This window comes from Heterocephalus glaber, unplaced genomic scaffold, assembly GCF_053883595.1.
Source record: "Heterocephalus glaber isolate CG9 unplaced genomic scaffold, H.glaber_assembly_v1.0 deba00000676, whole genome shotgun sequence".
Classification (NCBI taxonomy): Eukaryota; Metazoa; Chordata; class Mammalia; order Rodentia; family Bathyergidae; genus Heterocephalus; species Heterocephalus glaber.
In genome coordinates, this window is record NW_028258156.1 from 23337885 (window position 1) to 23361140 (window position 23256).

At 50.0% G+C, this 23256-nt stretch overlaps 1 protein-coding gene across 14 annotated transcripts in view; it reads left to right on the forward strand.

Annotated features, from left to right (window-relative positions):
* Atxn7l1 (ataxin 7 like 1) overlaps positions 1–23256 on the forward strand; it is a 225892-nt gene that overhangs the window by 155803 nt on the left and 46833 nt on the right. For 12 of the 14 annotated variants that reach the window (XR_002392992.2, XM_021253928.2, XM_004839682.3 and 9 more), the window contains one exon: positions 19903–20125. Coding sequence is in view for 13 of the 14 variants with exons in the window: in XM_021253928.2 (XP_021109587.2) it covers positions 19903–20125 (223 nt within the window). In the remaining variant the exon portion in view is untranslated. Of the gene's footprint in view, positions 1–7; positions 9356–10352; positions 10469–19902; positions 20126–23256 lie in introns of those variants that run through there. The other 2 variants (XM_013070328.3, XM_004839686.4) reach the window with 2 other exon arrangements.

The window sequence follows — 23256 nt, forward strand, 5'->3', positions numbered from 1 at the left end:
AGTGGTTTTAGTTTACATTTCTTCTTCTAGCAGGATGTTTTGCATAATTTTGCTGATCCTGGGTTATTTATAGACTTTTTGGAGAAACGAAGATGCATGAGAGTTTCTGTTCCAACTGTGGAAAGTGAAATGCGTTTCTGCTCTTACAGAGACAGCAGCGAATGCATGTGGGCAGCACCGGGTTATTTTTGCCCTTAAAAATTAATTTCTCTGAGAGGCCACTGGATAACGTTCCGGGGCTCAATCTCCAGCCACCGACCTCAAAGACCCTAATCATTGGCGTAGGACATGGTGTTGTTTTCCCTTGGTCAGTCACAAACTGAGTAAAATGAAAGTGATGATGCCATTTCCTCTGGGACGTGGGGTGAGGGTGGATGCAGCGATTGAGTATTGTTTCCAGTGTCCACAAGGTGCTTGCAGAGGTCATTTGGCAACCTGCAGTCTGCCCAGGTCCCAGTCAGTAGGACTCGAGTCATAGCAGTGGGGGCAGAGGAAAGATGACCCCAGGGCAGTTAGTGAGTTTTAAAGTCTGTCCCCACCTAAATGACTGTGATCTTGTGATGTTGATGATATTTTTCAAATGATTGTCAGCTACAGGATGGCCTGCCAGCCAATGCATGATGCATGTGACATCCTGGCCTGGCAGTGGTGTCTTCGGGGGACTCTGTAGTGCATGTTGAATGAGAACTAAAACTGGGCACATATCAAAATGCTGAGCCAGAATTAGCACTCTATAAAAGGGTTTCCCATAATATTTACTAGAACAGTTGGCTAAAAATTGCTCCACTTTGCCCACTGAATGGCTGTGTAATCAAATCAGCCCTTGATAGCATACCTTGAGCACCTCCCGACTCGGAGGCGGCTGCTCCCAGAATTTGCATGGGTAAGTAGCACGTTCATCAGCATAATGACTGTGGAGTCCCAGTCTAATGGTCCAGGAGACGGCTGTAAATGAGACACTTCATTGTGCCTCAGGTTAAATATTTTAAACCAAACAAATGGAAAAGGAGGGAGAAAGTGATAAACATCATTTAGGCCGCAAGGAAGGCCTTCGGAGGTGGCAGTCTGCTTTGATCCAGATCCTTGGGTGCCACACAGATGGGTCCAAACCGCCCCCCTCCCCCTGAATCACGGGAATGAGAACGGACAGTTGAACCAGAAATTTCCAAGGTAGTAAATGTGACCATTAGCCGAATCGACGCAGTGCCGAGTCCTGCCAAGAGCAAATTTCTCTTTCTCTTCCATGTTTTCTCATCCACATAAAAATGTAATTTCTTCTCCTCCAACCTTGCAGAGAATAATGATGAGGCTGGTTTGCTCTGGGTCTCTGATGGGTGGTGTGCCCACTGAGCTTTCTCACAACAGCCCCCAGAGCGGGTGGAGGACAGATTCAGCTCTTTGGTCCCAGAGCTGGAACTGAGGCTGATGTTGACCCTCAGACCTTGGCCTCCTGTTGCCCATCTACACTGGGAAAATTGGCTGCAGTGGGAAGTCATAGAAACTCTTGGTTTGGATTAGATTCACTGTCCCCATGGGTGGGGACCCTGTCCCTTCTCCTTCCTTCGTGCAGTCTGTCTGGCCAGCCTCAGGTTTAGGGGTGCATTCAGTGTGTGTGCATGCCAGCTTGCCATGGTTATAGGGCCTCCCCCTCCCTGTGTAGTAACCCCACCGGCAGTGTGCGAGAGAAGAAAGGGGACCTGCAGGCCTTCATGCTGGGCTGGCTTGGGAGAGGTGGCAGTCAACATTCTCCTTGGGTTTTTGCACTTAAATTGGCCAGACCCTCCCACCCTGCCATCCTTGAGAAAATGACAGTGTGTCTTAGCTCTGTCTCCAAGAGTTCTGCCTCTGCCACCCCACCCAGCCCCTGCAGACACCAGCCTGTCAATACCCTCCCTCCTCACTTTGATCCTCCTGCCAGGAGACAGCCCAGTGACACATCTGCTGTTGATTGCAATTGATCCCCATCTGGCCCCCTCTCAGCAGTGAGCACTTTTGAGTCCCCAGGGAGTGGTTCTGCCCACCCCACACTCCATGGGAAGCCCACAGCTGACTGGCAGGGTCCTGGGATCTGTGGGAGGAGCCAGGCATGGAGGTAGGACCTGGAGCTGGGCCAGATGGTTGGGTCGGTCCATGAAACCTTGAGATCATGCTGCGGTCACCTCGCCTGGCCATTAGTCCACGAATTCCCAAGGTCTTTTTTTTTTTTTAATTTCCTGGAACTACAGCAACGTCATAGAGGTTGATCAGAGCTTAGGAGGGGAAAAGGCTAAACAAGAAAGTAGGCTGGTAAGAGGAGTTGGTGACTCCCAGGCTGAGGCCCGGACTTACTCACTGTTTCGGGGCAGCTACTTAACCTTCTGTAGGGCCATGCAGCCCCTCAGCCTCAGGACTCCAGGACTCCAGGGTAGGCAGAATCAGCCCCCACCATGGCCAAAGAGGACAGCGCCTCGTAGTTGCGATCCTGTGAGAGAGGTTCAGTGTCCTCTGCCCTCCAAACTAGACTTTTTCTCCCTAATATGGGGGAGACATATGATTTCCAAGTAAACCAGCTGCATTAGTTTGCTAGGGCTGTCATAGCAAAACAAAACAGACCGGGGGCTTAAATAGTCTAGAAACTGGAAGTTCGAGATTAAGGGGCCAGTGGGGTTCATTTATCCCTGAGGCCTCTCCTTGGTTTGCGAATGGCCACACCCTTGCTACTTCCTCTCAGGTCATCTTCCCTATGCCTTGTCCTTGGTGGCTCTTCCTCTTACAGGGTCGCCAGGCATATCATATCCTATAGCATCATTTTAACTTGCTCACTTCTTCAAAGACTGCCTCTCACTGTGGTTGCATACTCGGGCGTATGGCTTGGGGGACCTATCCCATCTCCCATAGCACCAGTCCACTATGCCCAGCCCTACCTCAGCTCCCTCCACTGGGCAGCGGCAGCACCAGAACCCTGCCATAACCACCCTGACATAGACACCAGTTCGTGGGTTGTGGTTCTCATGTCCCAGTGTCTGTGGTCCCGGGCGCCATCTCTGCACAGGCGCTCTGGTCAAAGGAAGCACAGTGAGAAAGGTTGGAATCTGTTTGAAAGTCATAGGATGGGCCAGGGATTTAGCTCAGTGGTTTCTCCACCTGCTGTGCAAGCGCAAGGATCCAAGTTCAATCCCTGGTACCAAAAAAAAAAAAAAAAAAAAAGTCATAGGAAACACTTGACAGTGGCTGTGGATGTCTGAGTTACCTTTCGTGTGTCCTATGATGATTCCTAGGTGACTCTGCCGCCCACCTGGCTTGAAGAAGACTGTTACAAGGGAGGCTGAGGGAGGCTCGTGGACCAGTGAGCTCCAGAAACTAGCAGGAATGGTTCCCTGCCACCTCCTCCCACCACCTTTCTGGGCAGACTCCCTGGCGTGTTAATAGACCCATTGGCATAGGCCTGTCAGTTCCTTACCACCAGTGTGTGTGTGTGTGTGTGCGCGCGCATGTGTGTGTGTGTGCATGCACACACGCTCATGTGTGTGTTAATCTGCCCTTGGTGTTCACTCTCATGGAAGTTGAGATGCCAGACTTAGCTGAACTAAGAGAGGGGATCTTACTTAGGCCAGTTTCTTCTGCTGCTTTCCTGGGGCATGGGGGATGCCCTTATATGGGACATCTTGGCCCAGAGATGGTGGGAGGGGCCACCAGGTAGCCTCCGACAGCCCTTTGCATAAGGTTCCAGATCTTTTCTTCTCTGAGGACATCCTCAGCTGAGAAAGGGACAGGTTTCTGGGGCTCTGCCCTGAGAATGTCAGAGCCCAAAGCCCATTGTTCTTAGAAATCACCATCAGGATTCTAGGGTTCAAGCCACCGGGGAGCTGAAAGCAACCTCCCCATCCTGCGTCACCTGTGAGTCCCTGCTCCTGATTGCCCAAGTTCTGGTCTCAACAAGGGGGTGGTAGAGAGACTGTGTTCCCGCAGGCCAAGGGCCCCTTTGCCAGCATGGGGGACCCACTGCCCCTTCGTTCTAAGCCAGCCTTGGTGCAGGTCTGAGGCGAGAGAGGGATGCTTGCTGCCAGGAGAAGCAATCAGGAATCCGTTCGTCACGACAGGGCAGCTGCAGTGCGCTGAGCAGGTGGCTTCCTGCTGATGGAAGTGGTATCACTAAGTGATGGTTGCTATCACTAAGGTAGGAGTTACTTAGTAATAATCATAATACAGTCCTTTTGTTTACATAGCCTGACTCAAACTGCTTTTGCCTTGATCTCGCTGGGGAGCATGAGGGTTCTGCTAACCTGAGGAATGGGACTACCACAGAGAGAGCTAGGATTTGAGCTCCAGCACTCGGACACCAGGGCTCCTCTGGATTCCATCAGCCTCATGTCTGCACTGGGCTGTAGACAAGGAGGATAGTTAGGGAATCGGAAACCCATTTTTATTTTCAGCATTGTATTTCTTGTTAGCAATAAGGACAGCATTTGATTGCTCTCTAGGTGTAATGCCTTGCTCTGCATTTGACACCTAGTCTCGGGACCCCAGGAAGAAGGGGCCTCTCATTAGCTCCTTTGTCAGAGACACCCAGGGGATCCTCACCAGGAAGATAGAGAAAAGTAGGCCAGCGGCACATATACCCGGAAGGCAGGAGGTTTGCTGCAGCCACACCTCAGGAGTACTGGTAACAAGCAGGGCACAGGATGAGGAGCAGGTTGCCCTGGGCCCATCCGCTTCCAGATTGTAAATGAGGATTGGGAAGAAGAGCAGCATTGATGGTGGGTTTATTGATTTTCCGCTTGGGAGGGAGGACAGATAAATCAATGGATCAGAGTCCAGAAAGATCCCAACAAGATGACATTTTGAAAGAATACCTGTGGATCTGTGCAGCGTGGCAGCAGAAAGAGTGAAATAAGACTTAGAGGTGAGGCAGCTGTGAGAAGTAAGACATCAAGACTGTGTCCTGCTGTTTGTAGAGCTGGGCAGACCCCGCATGCAATGTCCTCCTTCTGAGCTCCGGTCTGGGAAGAGAACCGAGGCCAAGAGAGGAAGGAAAATGATGATTTGTGAGGATTGGCTTAGAAGGGTGGCTGGGGTTGTTCAGCGCAGAGAAAGAGCTTTCTGGGAACACACATCTGGGCAAGTATCCCATGGAGGGAGTGGACCAGTTCACGGTGACCCCGTAGAGCAGGAGCAGGATCAGTGTGTGGGCATCGCAAAGGGGCAGGGCTGTCCACCCCAGCCAGCGCAGTCCGCAGAGGAGCCTACAGGCCAAGGGTGGCAGTGAGACCCAGGCAGCCCCAGAAGACAACTGCAGGGGTCACTGATCCCTGCAGGGTCTGTGAGCCCCGCGGTGATATCCCTCGGATGGCACCTGTATCAGGGATGGGAGGGCTGGAGAAGACAGTCGTGCCTCAGTTGCCCATCTGTAAGTAGCGAGTGGAACCTGCCTGGGCTTCATGTGGTGTTTCTGCTGGTTGGACTCAGACTGACTTTCTCAAGGGAAGACATTACAGACACGCACTCCCCTAAACATCCGACAGCCCTCTGCATCATCATCAACGCGCAACGGAAGGAGACGGGGAGGACACAGACTGGATGCAGCCTGTGTGTGTGTTCGTATCGTATTAGGACTTATCAACACATCTTCCTGGACCCAGATGGGCAGTATTTGGGAGCTGCTGTCTTAAGAGTACCTGTTTGCTGTCGCCTGATGGCTACCTTGATTATCTTAAGTTAAAAATTACTTCCTTGCTGGGTGCGGTGTAATCCCAACACCCTGGGAGGCTGAAGCTGGAGGATGCCAAGTTCAAGCCCAGCCTGGACAATTTAGCAGCTTAGCAAGACCCCGTCTTGAAATTTAAAAAGGCCCTGAGTTGTAGCTGAGTTCAACAGCTCTGGGCTCAATTCCCAGAGTCCCCACCACCACCAAATGACCTCTTTACATGGTCCCAAACCAGGTTTTGGAGGTAACTCAGTTATTTTAAAATTGATTGTTCTGGCTATAGATTGTCCTGGCCCTTTCTTTCTGAAGGCTTTTCATTATTGTTAGTATTATTATTGAGGTGAAATTCACATACCACAAAATTAAACATTTCAACCTGAACAATTCACAGGTGTCATATACATTGGCAATGCTGCACAACCACTTTTATCTTGTTCCAAAATGTTTCCTCACTGCAGAGAAAGACCTCATGCCCACTAAGCAGTTATCCCCGCCCCCCCAGCCCCCGTGATCACCAACCAATCTGCGTTCTGTCTCTGTGGACTTTCCTTCCATATAGAGGGGATTATGCAATATGAATAATGTCCTTTTGTGTTTGGCTTCTTTCATTTAACACAAAGTTTTTGAGATTCATCTGTGTTGTAGCCTCTATCATGCTTTATTTTTTGTGGTTGAATAATATTTCATCATATGTGTAGACCACAGTTGGTTTGGTTTGGTTTTTATCCATGATGTAGAGTTGGGTATTTGCACCTTTTGACTCTTGTGAGTAGTTCTGCTGTGAACTTCTGAACGCAAGGCTGTGTTTGAGTACCTGTTTTCAGTTCTTCAGGATATATACCAGGAGTAGAATTACTGGGCCATAGGGGCTAGAGATTTAGCTCAGTGGCACTTGTGCCTGCCTCACAAGTGTAGGGTCCTGAGCTCGATCCCCAGTACAAAAAAAAAAAAAAGGAATTACTGGGTCATAGGATAATTCTGTTTGACATGTTTTAATTTTTTTAAATTCTTTAATTGTGATAAAATACACTTGACATAAAATTTAGCATCTTAAGCATTTTGAATGTACAGTTCAGTAGCATTAAGAACATCCCTATAAAACCAAAACACTTTAGCCATTAAAAGTGACTTCCCAGTCTGCCTTCCTTGGGCCCTGGCAACCACTGCTTTACTTTCTGCCTATCAATTTGACTACTCTAGGTATTGAAAATGAGAGATACCACGCAGTATTTGTCTTTTTGTGACCAACTTGTTTCACTTTGCATAATGTCCTCAGGGTTCATCCATGTTGAAGCATGTGTCAGAATTTCCTTCATTTGTAAAGCTGTAGCACACACATACAAACCACATTGTGTTTATCCACTCATCCACTGATGGACATTTGGGTTGCTTCCATCATGGGGCTATTGTGAATAATGTTGCTATGAACTTGGGTGAACAAGTTTAAGTTTCTCTTTAAGACCCTGCTTTCTTTTGCGTATATGCCCAGGAGTGGACTTGCTGGATCATATAGTAATTTTCTTTTTAATTTTTTGAGGAACTACTGTAGTGTTTTCCATGGCAACTGCATCATTTTACATTCCTGAGAATAGCACACAAGGTTCCGCTTCCTCCACATCTTCATCAGCTCTTGATCTTTTCCCTTTCTTGTTGTCGTTAATAGTTATCCTCAAGTGCATGGTACCTCCTTGTGGTTTTGATTTGCATTTCCCTAATGACTGATGAGGCAGAGTGTCTTTTTCCTGTGCTCTTGTTGCCCGTTCGTAAATCTGCCTTGGAGAAATGTCTGAGCCGTCCGCGCATGTTTGAATTGGGCTGTCCCACCTGTGTGTGTATTTAGGGTTAGGCTTCTAAACTTGCTGCTCCTCAGAAGCTAGCATGGTGTAAACATTGCATCTTATTTCTTAAGGCTTTGGTTTGCTGAGAACTTGGCCCACCTCCTCCCACAGCACCTGAGGTGAGGACAGAGAACAGGACTGACAGGGGCAGGGCAGAGCTCTGGAGGGGCCAGCATGCTGTGGGACAGCCAGCCCAGGGGCCATATGCCATCTGTGTCCTCCAGGTCCTCCTGGAACATTCTGCAAAGATCTCAGGAAAGCGGTCCCTGTTTTCTCTGGAAGGACTCACCCCGCCAGGCCACAGAGCCTGCCCTTTCATCTGCATTTCTTCTGAGTGTTGCAACACCCAGCAGGCCTCTACTTGACAGTCCCTAGAGTGGGGAACGTGCCCAGGAGCCCTTGGCCCGATGGCCTAGGTCTGGATGACAGGGCTCACAGCATAACCCTCAGGAGCAGACTGTCCTCAGCTGAAGCTGCAAATGCCTGGGAAGGAGGGCTGGGTGAGTGGCTGGTCAGCTCACACCCCATTGTCCATCTTGACTCCATTCCAAGACGCTAACCAGCACACCTCCCTCACAGCCCGAAACTGATTGATTCGCCTTACTTCTGGGAAGAAGTTCTCTCTACAAAAGTAGAAAAGGAAGCCAAGAACCCAGAGGGCCAAAGTTATGTCATCTGTGAATAACTCTCCCACGGCAGACCCACGGCGCTGGCTTTGGTCATACTGTCAGGCTGCTGACACAGTGGATGCCACGGGGCCTGCCTTCCAAAGGGTTGGGCCTCTCTCTCGCTTGTGGGGCATCCTCTGAAATGGTCCCAGCTCCCCACAGTCTGAAATTCCCCAGGAGTCATACTCCTGGGTCTGGGGAAGCCATCATCTCTTAGAGGCTTGCTTCTAATTTCCCTAGCTGAAGGGCATATGCCACGAGCAGCGGTTGATTTAAAGCTCATCGGGTAATAGCCAGGTTGCGCAGAGCAGTGTTGGCTGAAGCACAAGAGAGGTCCTCCTAGAAGATGCAGATGCCCCAAACCCACTGTCCTACTGGCTTTTTTAAAATTAAGGTGAAATTTATGTAGCAGAAAATGAATCATTCAGTGACTGCTCCTCACCTTCTTTTTGTTCCCAGCCAGCCCACTTTCTGTCCCTGGGTTTATCTACTCCACATACTTCATACAGGTGAAATCATATCACATGCGCCCTCTGTGGACCATAGTCTGTGTAGGAGTGGGCCCTTTCCCCTAAAGTCTGCTGCCCTTTGCCAAGATCAGGAAATAAACATCGTAAGGGTCCAGAATGAATGAAAAGCCCCTGCTTGGGTGCATAGTGAAAAGGTCCCAAAGTATTTCTGGTTTTTCCAGCAACCTCTCTGTTCTCTGCAGAGCACAGTGCTGGGTGTTGGAGTGGATACTGCCCTTCAGGAGAGGGTGGAGGGCCCTAGGATGGGCAGGGGCAGAAAGGCCACCCAAGTGGGTCCTTACAGGTCTCGGGTCAAAGTGACAGCAGCTCCCAGAGCCCAAGGGTGGCCACGATCTAGGGGTGGCAGAAAGGCCCCAACCCTGCACACACAGTGCTCCCTGTCTCTGGCTGCACCTCTGGTGTTCAGTTCAGGAAAACCCAAGTCCATGTGCCAAGTTCAGGGCGAGAGCTGGGCTTTCCGCGCTCTTCTCTCTGCCCTTCCCTAGTCTGGTCTGGGCGTGCTCTCTTAAAGGGGAAGTGGTGCATTCTCACTGGCCAGGGCCACAGCCAGAAGCCAGGAAATGTCTTGAGTGGCGTTGCTCAGCGTGTCCCTGGCTCAGCCTCCTATCCAGACAGCAAGGCTGGCTCCTGAGATGTGTAAGTGTGAGCGCAGGGCACAGGTGCCACCCAGGATGGTGTGGGGCCGGGCACAGGGCATGGCAGAGCGAGCCTGGCAGGCCAGGCATGCGGCAGTCCATGGCGCCTGCAGCAGGATGAGCCTGAGAGCACAGGCAGCGCTCTTGTGCTGTGGGCAGGAGCTGGAGCAAAGACAGGGCTGAGGTGGGCATTGGGGACAGCAGCTGCCTCGGAAAGAGGTCAGGAGTAGGAGGTTGGGTTGGGGACTGGTCTATTTTGGACGGCCCTTCTGGAGGCACAAGCCTTGGGTCTGGGAAGGAGCGGAGTGGAAAATTTTACAGCACACCTTTCTGAGCACCAGCAAGCCGGCTATCCTGACCCCTAGCAGCCGTCATCCCCCCTTCTCTGCGTTGATATGCAGCCCGGATGACACGTTATGCCTTTATGTACTCTTCAGACTGCCTCTCTTTGTTGTTTTTTATGCAACTTGTGTTAAGAAATGTTTCAGGCCTTTACTCTTCAAATGATACCAATGTCTTGAAACTAGCAATCTGTATTTTTTCTTCTTTCCTACTCATGATAGTCCTTGGTGCAGGGTGCCCTCCAGGCATCCTGAATAATATGGGGGCCCCAGCTGGCTCCCTGGGATGACTTGAGCCATATCTGGCCTGGTTTATAACTACAATATTGTTTCCTGTGTGCCCATAGAGAAATAAAGGGGAAAATTCAGACACACACACGCACACGTACACACACATGCACACACACGGAGTTCCTCCCTAAATGCTGCAAGTGAGTGCCTGACAGTAAAAAGCCATGTCTTTGTTAGTCTTAGGCCCCTTTCTGTCTTAGTTTTTTGTTGGTATTGTTAATAGTTGATGTTAAATCATGTAAAAAGTTTTGTTTTCACCAATGTAACTGAGACCTTTTTCTCCTGAAGAAGGAAGAGAGAAGGGAGGGGAGAGAAAAAGAAAAAAAACAAAACAAAACATAGGTCTCTGTACGCATATGTTGACAGGGCACGGCCACACCCTACTTCAAGACAACTTCCTGTTTGCCACTGCCAACTGCCACTCCAAGGAGAACAGAAATGGTTCCGTTAGTGGCTGCTGCAGAACCACCACAGCCTGTGGGGTGAGTGGCTCTGAGTGACACCGAGACCCGAGCAGGGAGCAGAGACTTTGTACCTTTGATTGTAGGAGCCTAGGGCCCTGTGCTGTCCAAATTGGATGTTGGCTCAGAGAGAAATAAAGCAGCAGTGGCCTCCCCCACCCCCAGCCTGTGCTCCTCAAACAATATGTTCCCAGAGGATTCTTCTAAATGGAAAAATTTTAGCTCAGGGGCAGGGAGATGCTGCCAACTGCCTGCTTAGGAAAGCTACTACATGTGAATTTTTTTTCATGTACTAGGCAACTTGTGTTAGGTGCCTGCTGTGAGTGGCACGGTGGTAGCCACCTCCATGTGTCAGCAGTCTGCCCAAAGCTCATTTATTTAACAGTGAATATAGTGAGGCTTCACTGGGGCAAGACCTTGTGCTGAATGCCAGAGGTAAGAGGGTGAGCAGGACACTTATCCTCGGGTGTGTCCGGGTGCAGGACACCAAAGCCCATGACCAACAGGACGCCATTCAATGCTAACAGGAGACTCAGTGCACCCTAGGGAACTGCCCAGTTGTGATCTGTGATGTGGGTGTGGTTGTCCCGGTTTTGCAGGTAAGCACACAGCCCTCAGGTTTAAGCTTCTTGCCCAAGTCATAGAGCTAATGAGTGACAGGGCTGGGATTTGAGCCCAGATCTTTCTGATTCCAGGGACGGTAGAGTTTGATCCATATTTCCAGTGACTTCCAAAGGAAGTGAAGCATAAAAACCACCTCAAGACTTTAAGAAAAACAAAACAGGTTTGGGAGCACTGGTCTTGCCATGGCAAGAGTGAAGGACCCCCTGCTCCATGGGGGTCCCTAGCGTGTACATGCAGCCCTGGCCCCTCCTCTGCTGCCTACCTCCATGAGGTGGGAACTGCATGCCTGAGACAGAGATGGCACCAAGGGCCCTGGGTGAAGGCTGCTACAGGTGTCTCAAGACAGGCCTGGGAGGACTGAACCCAGCTGTCCCAGTGCTCACTTAGACCTTGGGGGTGCCGGTTCACGGATCATCTCCCCAGAGCTACCCTGGCCTGTGCCCCCTGTTTCGCCCAGTGTCCCGCTGCACCTTCCCCTTCCGTGCCCCTGGGGTGGGGTGGTACCCACTATGACATTTCAACAGACTCCAGCAGCTTATCCAAAAGCTGGGGGCCCCCAGTTTTCACAGTGACTGCCGTGTACACCCGTGTGACTCATGCAGGGGGTGTTTGGTGCTTGTGAGGGGTGACTTTCTTGGAGGGGATTAGTAGCACGCAAGTGGGGCTCCTTGTCAGCCCCCACCCCACTCCCAGCCGGCAGATTCCCACACAGGGAGGTGCTGGGGTGATGAAGGGCCTCGTGGTACCTAAAGGGTGGGGACTCTGGCTGCCAGTGGAGACCGGCAGGCCTGAAAGCTGTCTGCTCCCCCGGTCCTTCAGGCAGTGGCTGCCTTCTGAGGTGCAAGACTGTACCCCAACCTCTGACAGGCATGATGGCCAGCCTGGGACCTGGAGAGTGCTGTCCCCACCCTGGGAGCCCTCTGATGACGAAAGTCCAGCAATAGCAGAGTCTGTCTTATCGCCACTGTGATAACCAGTGCTCACACTCCAGGGCTCAGAATGTGGAGGGACCAAGGAAATACTCCGAAAAAACCAACAAAAATGAATGGACTAACGAAGCTTGACTTTAACTCATGTTACTTGCTACTTTATATTTGCATCTGTTTTCTCTCTTTTGCCCTTTTTGTGTAAGGAGATGTCAGAGCTTTGTTTGTGGGTTTTTATCTTTTTCCCTGTATGGACTTACAAAAATGGAACCCATTAAGCAGTTCATCCTATATCCTTCCTTCCTTTTTTTCTTCATCCCAGTATTCATGATAAATGTTTCTGTCCAGGAGCGATTAGTGTTTACATCCTATTTGTGATGTTTTCCATCTTTTTATGGATTTGGGTTTGCTGTTTTGCTTACCCATTTCTTTAGATTGAGATAGCCTTCCTATGTGTCATTTTCAATTGTCTTATTATAGATCATTCAGGTTATTTGTAGTATTTTTTACATACTACAGAACTATAAACAGTGCTGCTGAGACTATCTTTCATCTTTTTTTTTCTTCGGGGATATTTCCTTGAGGTCTATTTTTTGAATTAACATTACCAGATTACCGGATCAAAGGCTATAAGTGCTTTTTAGTTCCTGTTATTATCACCAGGGTGCTCTCCAGAAAGATGTAATCCCTTAAAAGTACCCTTGGCAGTGTGTGCGTGTCCTTGCTCCTTGTGGGTTTCTCTTCTATTGAGGTTAGGTTAGGTGTCTGGTGAAGGCGTCCCTGGGGGATGATGGAAATATTTCAGGCCCTAGAAAATCCCTGGGACTCCCCAGGTCCTACCCCACTGTGGCTGGGCCTACAGGTTTGCACCATACTATAAATGACAAAGAAAAGAACAGGTGGGAGGAGGAACGCTGCAAGGTAGGGGGACCATAAAGAGGATCTTGCATTATCAGATGCCACAGATTATCCAGGGGCAGCTCTGAAAGTGGGAAAAGCTTTTTTCAGACTCAGACCCACGGGGAGCATTCTAGGCCAGGTGGCATGGTAGAAGATGCACTGGCTTTGGGGCTGTCATGCCTGGGTCTTCCTCACAGCTGCTGAGGGCTGTGTAACGTTGGTCTTGTTTCATCATCTCACTAAGCTTTGATTTCTCCACCTGTAGCAAAGAGACTAACAGTATCAGACCACTTTGTGCAGTTGTTGGGTAGATCACATGCACCAGTGAGTGGAAAGCAGCTCCATGGTGCCTGACCCAGAATGGGCTCTCGAGAAACACTGCTGTCCTTCCCAGCTGAATGGGCATGAAGTGACCGGGTGACCAAAGAACCAGCCTGCAGCCCTGGGGCTGGGGGAGTTGGGCTGGCATGAGCAGTGTAGGCCACTTGCCCACACTGGTGTTTGTCACAGAACTTAGTGCTCCACAGGGCTCATGTGGCCTAGCCATGAGTAGGGGGTGAGAAAGCAAAAAAAGACCACGTGTAGGTCAGTTGGTGACAGGCCTTCATTCTTTGAGGAATACTTCCCAACTGCCCAGGGTCTGACATCTAAAAACTCCCAAGTATCCCAAGCCCAGGAAGTGCCGGGCTTAGATCTGTCTCCCCACCCCCCACCCCCAGCCACTTCCTGCCTCAATCCCTTGACTTCCTGTGTCCTTACCTCCCACCCCCAACCACCATAGCACTCTACAGGGTGCCTGGCTACCATGGTGGCAAGTGAGACAACAGGCCCAGATTCCTGCCCCAACCCCTTCAGGGAGCACCCTTTTGACTTGGGACAAGTTTCTCAACCACCTCTGTTTCCACAGCTGCCAATGAAGGGAGTCCTGCCTTGCAAAGCAGTTGTGAGGTACAGCCCGTGTGACTCCTGATACTTGGGACCCTCTCCTTCCAATTCCAGTCTACTTTTGGAGGGGTTGTCCTTTGTGAACAGAGTCCTGGCTGCAGCCACTATAGCAGGTAGAGCCCTCTGAGGAAATGCAGCTGGCTAAGGACTGGCTGAGGACCTGCCCTCGGGATGGCGGCAGACAGAAAGGTGGCACTGTCGGATGAGTGAGCCAGGTGCTGGCCTCCACCCAAGTTGACTTGCAACCCTGGGAGACCACAGGTGACTGTGGTGCTCAGAGTCTATGAGAAGAGGATTGGCCCCTTGAAAGCCACGTTGCAAAATTCCCAACAGGTTTTTTCTCAAAATGGTCCAGGTAGCCTCATTGGATGTCTGCGGCCGACTTGACTGTTCATGAGGCGTCTGTGCTGAGGTAGAAATGAAAAGGTCTTTGAGATCTGTGCAGGGCCAGGGAGAGTTCTGAATTTTTACTGAGGTGGAATTCCTGGAGAGCCTGGGGGATTTATCTGCAGGGAGAAAGGGGAAAGGGTGTGGAGACACCAGGGCTCCCACTGCTGACAGATTTGTAGGATGCTGAGTGTCGGGGTCTGCCAGCCCCACTCAGCTGGCCTCCAGCTGCCCCCTGGAGAAGCACCTGGATGATGAAGCACACAGCGAAGCAGGTGGTCCTGAACCTGCAGCTGCTGAGGCCTTGGCCTGGGCTTCCTGCGGTGGCAATGCAAAAGAGTAAAGGGGTTCGGGTTTTCATTTCTTCAGTACTAGCACCACAGGCTCTGGAACTGAGGTCTCAGGATGTGACATGGGCTGCTGGCTGGCCTCTAAAAGCTGCCAAAGCCCCTAAAAGGCATTTTTTCCCTCTCTCCAGGGGCATCAGACCCTCTGAAATGCTCACAGGCAGTAAAGAGAGACAGTCCCCCCTGCTCCCCCAGGTGCTGCCTGTCCACAGCAGCAGCTTCCAAGGTGTCATGGTGACAGAGCTCCGAGTTCACACACAGCTTTGATGAACCCCTAGACCTGATGTTCCCAGCTCTGTGACCTTGGGCAGACGGTTGTATCTCTGAGCCTCATGTTTCTCATCAGTAGAATGGAAATCCAATAGAGCCTCTTTTAAGGAGCTGTAAAAATGAAATGCTATAAAGTAAATCAAGTGTGTAGTGGAGTGCTTGCCACGTAGAAACATGTTATCCAGCTATTATTACTATTGAGCAAAAGACAGAAGGGTGGTGCCAGAGGTTGCTGCTCCAAGCCCATTAGCCAAGGTTGTTATTGATGTGTTTATTGGATGCTTATATGTGCATGTGTGTTCTGACATTGGTGTTTTGTTCTTGTTCAGTACGTGAGTGGTGCTTTATAGCCAACACTAGCACGATACCTTGGGTTGGTCTTCTGTCACATGGTCTGAAAAGAAATGTGTAAAAAAAGCTGTACGCTGTTGCAGGCTTTCAGTTTGGGAAGCATACTTTACCTCAAGACAACAATCTTAAATCGCATTATAATTAAATTATTTTTTAATGCCATCCAATAAAAGAATAACTAAATAATCTACATCATGTTAGTGCTGGGACATTACCTATTTAAAATAGCAAGGATGTGGAATTATACATATATATAGAATAATGTTAGTTGACCAGAAACAACCCAAATATCAGTTGATTACCTTTTTGTTAATATGACTGTGTATATTAACAAAGATTGAGGAAAATGTAGAGGGAAATGTTCTTTTTCTCTAAAATTGCTTAAGTCCATAAAAATATTTTAACAGAGAGTGAGGAATATAATGTTCTAAAAACTCTTTTGAGCAAAGCATGTGGAATTAGAATAATTTAGAGATCTGCCTAAGGCAGGCCCTTGACCAAAATATAGCAGGAAATTATTATTCCCGAAGTGGGTGTGTCAGAATGACTGTCATATAAATCGGGAAAGCTTTACCCAGAGAAATTCCACCTGCACAGCAATACCTTTTTATAAGAAATAAAGAGGGGCCAGGGACTTAGCTCAGCGGCATCACGCCTGCCTTGGAAGCACAAGGTCCTGAGTTTGATCCCCAGTACCAAAAAAAGAAAAAGAAATAAAGACCCTGCTTGCTCCCATTTCTGGCCTGCCCACTTCTACCAAAACATAGAACTATATTAGTCATCTACGGGTCAGTGTTCAGACTGGAGATTCACAGACTGAGTGGGAACCAGGTTGTCTCTTAGTTACATTCTTGTTGCTGAGACAAAATACTCAACACTGACAAGTTAAGGGAGGAAAGGTTTATTTTAGCTCACAGTTTGTAGAGGTTTCAGTCCATATTCAGGTGGCATGACAGAGGGGCATAGCAGAGACGAAACAGTTCATGGCAGAGCAGGCAGGAGCCAATGAAGCAGCAAGTGGCAGCAGCAAGCCTACATTCCCTCTCTCCCTTTATATTCCAGCCAGGCTATATAAGTCTATTGATTGGTGCCATCTACACCCAAGGAGGGGCTTCCATTATCCACACCCAGAACTATGCTAAATCCATTTAGTTATCACAGACCCTTAATCCCAGCGTCACACACCCTAAATCTAGCCGCCTCTGAAAAATCCCACCTATGAGCACATGAGGCTTTGGGGGACCTCTAGATGCAAACCATGCAGTGGTCTTCCTGTAAAGTCTACTTGCTCTGTCCTGGCTGGACCATTTGCAAAAGTTGAGCTACCACCTGAGTGAAGCCTTGACTGCTCTGAACCTATAGGTTCCACCACTTTAAATACTAATAGAGCCAGGTATGGTGGGACACACCTGTAACCCCAGCACTCTGGGGTGTTGATCAAGCCCATCCTGGGCAACTTAGCAACTTAGCAAAACCCTGTATCAAAATTAAAAGGGGGGAGGGGGTGGAGATGTAGCTCAGTGCAAAGGCCCAGAGTTCAATTCCCAGTATTAAAACAAACCAACCTGCACCAGCAGGGGGCAAGCTTGTTCCCACAGCTTAAGGGACAGAAATGACGGCCTCTTGGTGGGACACCTTAACATAGATAAATTCAGTCAGAACAAGGAACAGATTCACAGGAAATACTGCGTCTGCCTATCTGTTGCAATACAAAAGCATACATTAAACAAACAAAATTCACATTAAGGGCAAAAGGTTATCTTTGGGTTTCAGCAAGTCATTTAACAAGGATTTATGGTGGTAAAACATAAAACCAAGAAGAAAGGTTTTCCAGTGATTTAATTTTTTCTCTGAGTTTCACAGGGAACATGTCAGCCCTGACCACGAACGAGGATTCTCTGGAAGGTGGTTTTAGAATCACTGGTCAAATCCACTCATTTTGTCATTAACAGCACCTTTCTTGTGATATTTCACCCTCAGTTTAGCAAACTGAAGTTTGTCCTTGTTATTCAGGCTACTGAGTGATCTTTCTGTAGCCCCCACCCCTATCCTTTGGGAGAATGAAGACTACAGAAAAATTTGAAACAGTAGTCAGTCATAAAAATCAGTCTTATCGTAGAAGTGGAAACCTCTGCCAAAGAAAGAAATTGCTAAACAAGAAATTTATGAAGGAAGAAAGAACTGCAGATTTAAGGTGAGGGCACTTGATTCTAGTCCCAGCTGTGTTAACCAACGAGCTTTGCCCTGTGGCTGGTAACTGATAAACCCATCTATCAGAAAGTAGATCAGACTGCCAGACTAGTTGTTTTTGTTTTTGTTCTGTTTATTTTTGTGTTTTGTTGTTGTTGTTGTTGTTGTTGTTTTTGGTACCGGGAATTAAACTCAGGACCTTGCACTTGCCAGGCAGGTGCAGTGTCAGTGAACTACATCCCCAAGCCCAGTTTTTTGTTTTTTTGATTTGTTGGGTTTTGGTTTTGGTTTTTTGAGACAGGGTCTCACTTGGTAGTACAGACTGCCTTGAACACACTATGTAGCCATGGCTGTCCTCCAGCTTGAGGTGATTCTCCTGCCTCAGCCTATGCTGGGACTACAGGTGTGCGCCACCCCACAGACTAGTTGACTTTTAAGACCCAGTTCTAGCCTTCGGTGATGCTAAATTCTTCATTTCCTAATTCCCTGGCTTCAAATCTTGCTCATACTACATTTCCTCCTTTCCTGAAAGGCCACTGTGCCCATTTCCCAAGTAGTCATTGGCCCTGACCTTAGCAATGACCTTGGATCACCCAGCCTGTCTGGGTCCCCTTTGGACACTCACCTAAGAGGAGTGTGGAGATGCCTGGCTGCTTCCTGGCTGTCTCACAGGGATTATAAAGGCCAGTGCAATTTTACAAAGGCTGGATTCCTCCAAGGAAGAGCCTGCCTGGGTACAATATTTCAACTAGTCAGCTGTAATTATTGCTATAACATCCAGGAGTCATGAGGGATGAGAAGGGAAGGAGCAGGTATAAGCATTCCTTGTATTTATGGTAATGGAGTGGAAAGAGGCTTTAGAAGCCTCCAGGAGACCCACTTCCTCTACAGATAAAGACGCAGAAACCAAGAAAGCTAAAGGGGCAAACCGCAGGCCATCAGCCTGCCCTCTGGGGTGGCTGGAGCTGGAGCCTGGGTCTCCTGGCTCCCAGCGCAGCGTTTTCTCTGCAGCATCTGAATGGAGGCCAGCGAGCCAGATCTGGGCTTTCAAAGCCTGTGATGGGCTGGCCTCCGGGAACCGAGATGTATGCAAAATCTACAGTGAGCCAATGAAGAAAAATTACCCCCTATTCTGCATGGGCAGCGTATGAACACTGATGGAGCAAAAATACCCAGCAACCAGAGGAACCTGAAAAGCCCCCTCCTCCCCAGCCCGCTGACTCCAATTCCATCAGAAAACTAGGAGCAGTCTGCTTGGAGGCAGCCTGGTAGCTGTGGGTATGTGGGAGCACACAGGAACCCTGGACTACTCCCTGCCCTCGTAGGCAGCTGTAGCCCGCCTTCCTTCTTCAGGCCGGCTTCGGAATAGCACCAGGAAGGTCCGGGGCAGGGGGAGCCAGGCCGCTCTGGGCTGGAGGGAGAATGAGATCTGCTCTCTTTGCTGCTCATGTTTGTCATCATCACCTTTGATCCAGATTCCAGCTCTGTGACCACTCGTCCATCCCATCAGGACATTTATTGTAATTCCATTTATTTGTTCAACATACATTAAGTGAGCACTAATTATATATGGAGCACAAGACAGCCAGAGAGAATGTAGGATTTCAGGAGACTGTCATTTCGGAGTTTGCCTTTAAATGGTACAGAGCTTTGGTGTATGTCTAAATGTGCATTTTTCAAATCTGTTGCCCTAAAACAATTAAGAACCACCATAAACCAGGCATGGTGGTGCATGCCTGTAACTGCAGCACTCTGGGAGGCTGAGGCAGGAGGATTGAAATTTCAAGCCTAGTCTGGACAACTTGGCAACTTAGCCAAACCCTGTCTCAGAAAAAAAAAAAAGTTGAGGAAAAAAGATGCTGGAGCTGGAGCTCAGTGCATAGGCCCTGGATTCAATCCCCAGTACCACAAAAAGAGGAAGAAAAGAGCCACCATAGTGGGTGTGCACTGAACCTTGTTTCCTGCAGCCACCACCCTCGTCAGCATCCTCGTGCTGCCTGTGGAGTCGGGACTTCAGGGCCTGGCGGAGTGTGAACAGGTGGGCCGGCTCTGCCTAGAGCTCTGGCACTTTCTGCAGAACTTCAGGAAGCTGTGCACACCCCAAGCCCATGCCCCACATCCATGCCTCATGAGTTAGCATCCTCCTGCTTGGCATCCTAGAGCGGCTGTAGCTGGGGTGTCGGCAGCCCGTCCCCAGTCCCAGGCAGGGACCGACGCTGGGCCACTTCCTGGCTCTCAAAGATCTCCTATTGAGCCCTGTGGTCCCTCTGACTTTCGTACCCCTGGGGAGGTCAGGGATGAGAATTTCCCATTCATTCCTAGACTCTGGCCCTGCCCGCTGCCCTGGGCAACTTTCCAGTTGTCCCACTGTGTCGGGTGACACTGGTGCCCCTGGTGTCCCTCCCATGGAAGTGGTTTTGCAGTCCAGTACACTGATCCAGAACATCCGCAGCGGAGGGAGGGTGAGAGATCCGCTTGCCTCAAGCCCTGCTGAGTTCTGTGCTTCTCCCTGCAGAGAGAAGACACGGTTCCATGTGCAGACCTTCTCCCTCGCCAGCGTCTCCAGCCTCCCACCCCAGGACATTGCTAGCACAGGTGAAGCCGAAAGCCTGTGGGAGCGGCCATAGCTCTGCCAGCAGCACCTCAAAGCCATTCAAAACGCCCAAAGACAATCTCCTTACCTCCAGCAGCAAGCAGCACACAGTCTTTCCCGCTAAGGGATCGCGGGATAAACCATGGTGAGTGTCCGTCCTTGCCGCCTGTCCCCGTCTCGGGACCCTAAAGTGCCGATGCCAGACAGGGGAGTTTTTCTGTTCTTGAGCACTGAGCCAAGTTGTGCCTAAGAAAAGGGAAGTGGGCACTCTTCCTCGGTGACAGGGTCACCCCGTGGGCAGAAGCACTGGTGTGAATGACCAAAGCGCGCACGGGAATGGGGAGATAGGGGCCCAGCTCAGCCGCAGGCGATGGGACTCTCAAAGGCCGTGGCACCCGGGTGCGGGCCCTCGAGGCTGGCTTGTTATTGTGCCACCGGCCTTGTCCCTCAGGCCTGGAGAAGGTGGAGCAGGGACAGTGTGGGTCCGCCTCGTTCGTGTGTTTGTACGTTAAACCGTGTTCCTGTTGCTGAGGCCTAATTACACTGAACTCCATACCTGGGAAAGCTGTGTAGAGAATCGTCCATCGGGGGTTTGTCTCTGTGCGCCGGAAATCGTGATGACTTCGTGAAAGAGCTCATTGTGCCAGATCAGTGAAAGGGTCTTCTGGGACAGCGTGGAGAGGGCGGACGTGGCTGTCAGGGAGGGGTCTCTGTCCCCATGAGCCCTGGGCACGGGCTTTGTTCTCCGCAGGCTGTGGGTCTAGGACGCATCTGGCCCGGCCTGAGGGTGACACTCAGTGACCTCTGCCAGCCCGTGGCAGTGTGAGCCTCCTGGGCCCCGCTCTGCGGCCCCAGCCCCACGGCCTGGGATGGCTGCGAGTGGGCCCGAGGCTGTGTGTGCTCTGCTGTGAACTCTGGGCTCGCTGCCCCGAGCCAACCTCTGCTGGGTGGCCTTGGGCCAGTTGCGTCCCCTTGTGGTATCTTGGTTTCCTTGCGCATCAAATGGGTGACTCAGCTCTACCCCATGGGACTGTGATGAAGAAGGCGGCACCACGGCCTCTGGATCGAAGAACATACTCACAGTTAATACAGTCATTGTCGCTGTCTTGTGATGAACGCTGAGAAGTCTAGCCTGCCTATAAAATTAGGGAAGTGGCTCTTCAGATTCCAAGTGAAGAGGAAAAGGGAAAATAATAAAATAATTTATTAATGGCTGGGGATGTAGCTTACTGATAGTGCGAAACCCTGAGCTCAATTTCCAGCACTGCCAAAAACAAACAAACATGGGCTGGGGATTTAGCTCAGTGGTTTCAGCGCCTGCCTTGCAAACGCAAGGTCCTGAGTTCGATCTCCCGTACCAAAAAAAAAAAAATGCAAAAACAAACAAACGAGCCTCCAGAAATGAGGCACAAGAAATAAACTAAGGAAAGCCAGGCAAGGGCCCCAGGATGGCCATAAGATGAACACTCCGTGTGAAAGTGGCGAGGGGTCTCAAGTGGCCCACGGCACCCGGCTGTGTTCTCCAGGAGGCAAACAAACCTCCAGGGACCCTGGGGTTTGGGCAGTGCCCAGATTCGGTGCAAGAAAGAGGTGTGAAGGAGCCGAGGAGCCCAGCAGGGTCAGGGCTGAGCAGCCAGAAGGATTGCAAGGAGGAAGTGGCCCTTAGGGAAACAAAGGCCTCTGAAACCAGAGGGAGGGAAGGGGGAAGGAAGCCGAAGGTTCCATTCCAGGCCCTGCCACTGACCCTGTGCATGTCTGAACAGGACGCTCGCTTAACACTAAGTCTCAATTCCGAGCCTCGCTGTTTTGTGACCCTAAATCACAGTCCTCCCAAACATTCTGCTCGATCTTCAGGGCCCACTGCAGAGGGCGGGAGGCCCCCGGCCCAACGTAAGGGACCCTCTGCAAGTTAGCCTCAAACTCAACTGGGTCCCGCTCACCTGGCACCACTGGACTGCACCAGCAGTGCCCCCAGGTGTCCCCTGGGATCCGGGCCTACACCATCCACCTCTCCTCTACTCAGTTATTTGTCAGAGATTGAACCCGAGACCTTTGCACTGAGCTACATCCCTAAACCTATTTCTATTTTTTTTTTTTTTCTTTTGAGGCAGTGTCTCTCTTAATGGCCCAGGCTGGGCTCAAAGTCGAAATCCTCCCTCTCCAGCCTTCCAGACTGCTGGGTTTATAGATGTACACCAGCCACCTCACCCAGCTTTAACTTAACATTTAATGAGAACCCACTATGATACTAGGTGCTGTCTCCATAACAAGCACTGGGATACGCAGGACTCGCTGATGTCGTATGTGTGGCTTTGTACGGATTATAAAAGACTTAGGTGCAGCCTGGTGCCAGGTGCAAAACTGACTAATGGTCTTCATCCCAGCCAGTCATCATACTGCAGTGCAGAACCTGAACAACTGTATGCTGCTGCCTTGGGGATACAGAGTTAAATAAGACACACACACTGTCTTGGGAAGTCTGTAAAAAGAGACATAAGCTGACACAGAGTGTAATGTGATAGGGGCCCCAATGTTGGTAGCAGGAGAAAGGCATCCAGCCCAGGTTGAGGCAGAAAGTCTTTGTCAGAAGACCCCACAGTTCAGCTAAATTTGAAGCATCAGAGTTCACAGGTCTGTTTGTGGGCTGAGAGCCTGGCTCCCACGCACGCGGCCCTGGGTCCAGCCCAGCACTACCCAGAACAAACCCAGACAAAGGACAGAGTCCATTGGATACGTCTCAGTTCTGCACCCAGCAGTCCAAGCAACTTCTGTCACACTCAGATCTCTGTAGTGAGGAGCTGGACGGAGGCAGTAAGATCTGCGTGGGACATTGGATGTTACTTTTTTTTTCATGGTACTGGGCAGTTGAACCCAGGGACTTCACATTGAGCTCCCCCCAGCCGCTTTTTTGTTCTTAATTTTGAGACAGGGTCTTACCAAGTCGCCAAGTTGCCCAGACTGGCTTCTAACTTGAGCTCCTCCTGCCACAGCCTCCCCAAGTGCTAGGATTACAGGTGTGTGCCACCATTCCCAGGCCAGTGAACCTTTGGTCTAAAAGTGAAGATTAGCACTGTACAATGGGAATATAATGTATGCCACGTGTGAAATTTTAAATGTTCCAGCATCCACATTGAAAAAAGTGAAAAGAAACAGATGAAATTAACTTTAACAATACATTTTCTTTAATATATCTGGGATGTCAGCATTTCAGCATATAGTCAGTGAAATGGCTTACATTCTGTTTCTTCCCACACTGTCTTTGAACCGAACCCTGTG